This window comes from Myotis yumanensis, unplaced genomic scaffold (genome assembly GCF_028538775.1).
Source record: "Myotis yumanensis isolate MYYU_CA2020_CCGP unplaced genomic scaffold, mMyoYum1.0.hap1 SCAF_5, whole genome shotgun sequence".
Lineage (NCBI taxonomy): Eukaryota > Metazoa > Chordata > Mammalia > Chiroptera > Vespertilionidae > Myotis > Myotis yumanensis.
Genome location: NW_027223756.1, coordinates 87,967,713 through 87,970,175, shown reverse-complemented (window position 1 = coordinate 87,970,175; position 2,463 = coordinate 87,967,713). Strand labels below are relative to the sequence as shown.

The 2,463-nt window shown below is 40.1% G+C and overlaps 1 protein-coding gene across 1 annotated transcript; it reads left to right on the top strand.

The window, feature by feature from the left end:
* Positions 1-1,420: 1,420 nt before the first annotated feature.
* Positions 1,421-2,101, top strand: LOC139009897 (olfactory receptor 7A10-like). Its single transcript, XM_070414015.1, has one exon. The coding sequence runs from the start codon at positions 1,421-1,423 to the stop codon at positions 2,099-2,101; it is 681 nt and encodes a 226-aa protein (XP_070270116.1).
* Positions 2,102-2,463: the final 362 nt, after the last annotated feature.

Genomic DNA, 2,463 nt, shown 5'->3' with positions numbered 1-2,463 from the left:
GAGAACTTAGCTAAATGGAGGCCCATTCATGAGCTGTCCTTGGTTTTTGCTGATGGTTCCAGTAACCTGGCAATCAATTCTCTTACTGAGGCATCTTTCAATTCTATGGAATAGTGTATTGAGTACAGACTACCTGATTTAAATTATGGACAGAAGCAGTCCACCATGTGAGCCACAAGCCTCTGATATTGAGAATTTATTAACTTTATTATCTTAGAATAGATTAATAGAAAAAATCATCCAAAAATACTAGAATCATCTTAAGATGTGCAAATGAGACTGTATAACAGCACTTTGGAGAAACTGTACATAAGGTATTTCTTAACTATCATAAAATAGTTTCCTTGATCATCAGTTAATATCAGACATGACAACAAAATATTTGAGGAATCTGCTTGAAGGTCATACAGAGGACAAATATACCTGCTACTGTCATGTATGTCATCTCTGTTCTGAAATTTCAAACCAATGCAACCAAAGAGTAATACAATAGTAGGTTCATGTCTTGGGTAAAAGTACACTAATCACATTTACAGATGATAATATTGGATACCTAAAATGCATTAGAAGGCTATTGCAACTAAGAATTCATCTTGATCAGTCTTGATTTAAAAAACAAGTATGTATTGCCTGGCTGGTGCTGCTCAATGCTTGAGCACCAACCCATGAACCAGAAGGTCATGAATGGGTACCGGGTCAAGGCACATGCCTGGGTTGTAGGCTTGAGTATCTGAAACACATGCCACCCTCTGGGTCTTTGCACTGACTCTTCCCACAGCCTGGCACACATTTCCCCCAGATAGATTCATGACTCCCACTCTGTCTTCCTCCAGGACTCTGTTGAAATGTCACTTTGCAGGTCTTTCTGAACTCTCAGTAAAATACAGCACCTCCATTCACTCTATTATATACCTGCTATTCTTTTTCATAGCATCTGTCACTATCTTACAGAGCAGTGTTTTTTCTCCTTGGTAATTTATATTCTTTCTCCATCATTGGATTGTAGAACACTTTATTTCTCAGCATTCTATACTCTTACCCTAGAAGATAGTCAGTACTCAACATAAATTCCTCAAATGCATAAAAGAATTTTCCATTAAGACAGTATATTACATGACTTTTGGGGGAAAGCTGAGTGCAGGACAATAATTCCTAATAACAGTTGTCACAGCAGACCCCTTAAAGGTGACATAATCAATATAAGTATACAATTTCTTGACTGAAAAACATAAAAACATAAATTCTAGCATTTCACTATGTTAATACCCATATGTGTAAAAGTAATCATATTATTTTTCTTCCTAGTTTTGACCACTACCACATGGTACAGGGCAATGATACATGAATTTCAGAATTCCTTCTTCTGGGACTTTCAGAGGAACCAGCACTGCATCCTCTCATATTTGAGCTTTTCCTCTCCATGTACCTGGTCACTGTGTTGGGAAACCTGCTCATCATCCTGGCCATCAGCTCAGACTCCCACCTCCACACACCCATGTACTTCTTCCTCTCCAACCTGTCCTTGGTAGACATCTGTTTCACCTCCACCACCGTCCCAAAGATGCTGGTGAACATCCAGACACAGAGTGAAGTCATCACCTATGAAGGCTGCATCACACAGATGTATTTTCTCACACTCTTTGGAGGTTGGGACAACTTCTTTCTAACTATGATGGCCTATGACAGGTATGTGGCTATCTGCCACCCACTCCACTACACAATCATCATGAACCCCCGGCTCTGTGGACTGCTGGTTCTGGTGTCCTGGATCATGAGTGTCCTGAATTCCTTGTTACAATGCCTAATGATACCGAGACTGTCCTTCCCTGCAGAATTAGAAATCCCCCACTGTTTCTGTGAAACTAAGCAGAGGATCAAACTTGCCTGTTCTGACACCTTTCTTATTAACATGGTGATATATCTTGTAACTGTACTACTGGGTGCTGGTCCCCTCGCTGGTATCCTTTACTCTTACTCTAAGATAGTGTCCTCCATATGTGGAATCCCATCAGCTCAGGGGAAGTATAAAGCATTTTCTACCTGTGCATCTCACCTCTCAGCTGTCTCCTTATTTTATGGTACAGTCCTAGGAGTACCATAAAGCTCACACTCAAGTGCAGCAGCCTCAGTGATGTACACCGTGGTCACACCCATGCTGAACCCCTTCATCTACAGTCTGAGAAACAAAGACATAAAGATGGCCCTGAAAAGATTCTATGGGATGGCAGGCACAAAACAGAGTATCAGCCTGAGGTAGAAAAAGTGCTCCAAGACCCAGAAATTGAGATTCTTTCATCAGATTGTAGTTTTCAGACTTGTTCCTTTTATTCTGTCCTTGAATTTCCTTTGTTCGTTTCAACTCTTTTATACAATTTAAGTAGCCATTTTATTAAGCTTTCTGCTTTGTCTGCTATATAGACAGGTGTTCCCTTTGTCTTTTTTGTACCTTCACAAAGTTTTTTC

Excerpts from the sequence above, each read along its gene's own strand:
- LOC139009897 (XM_070414015.1), top strand. The coding sequence starts at position 1,421 with ATGTACCTGGTCACTGTGTTGGGAAACCTGCTCATCATCCTGGCCATC.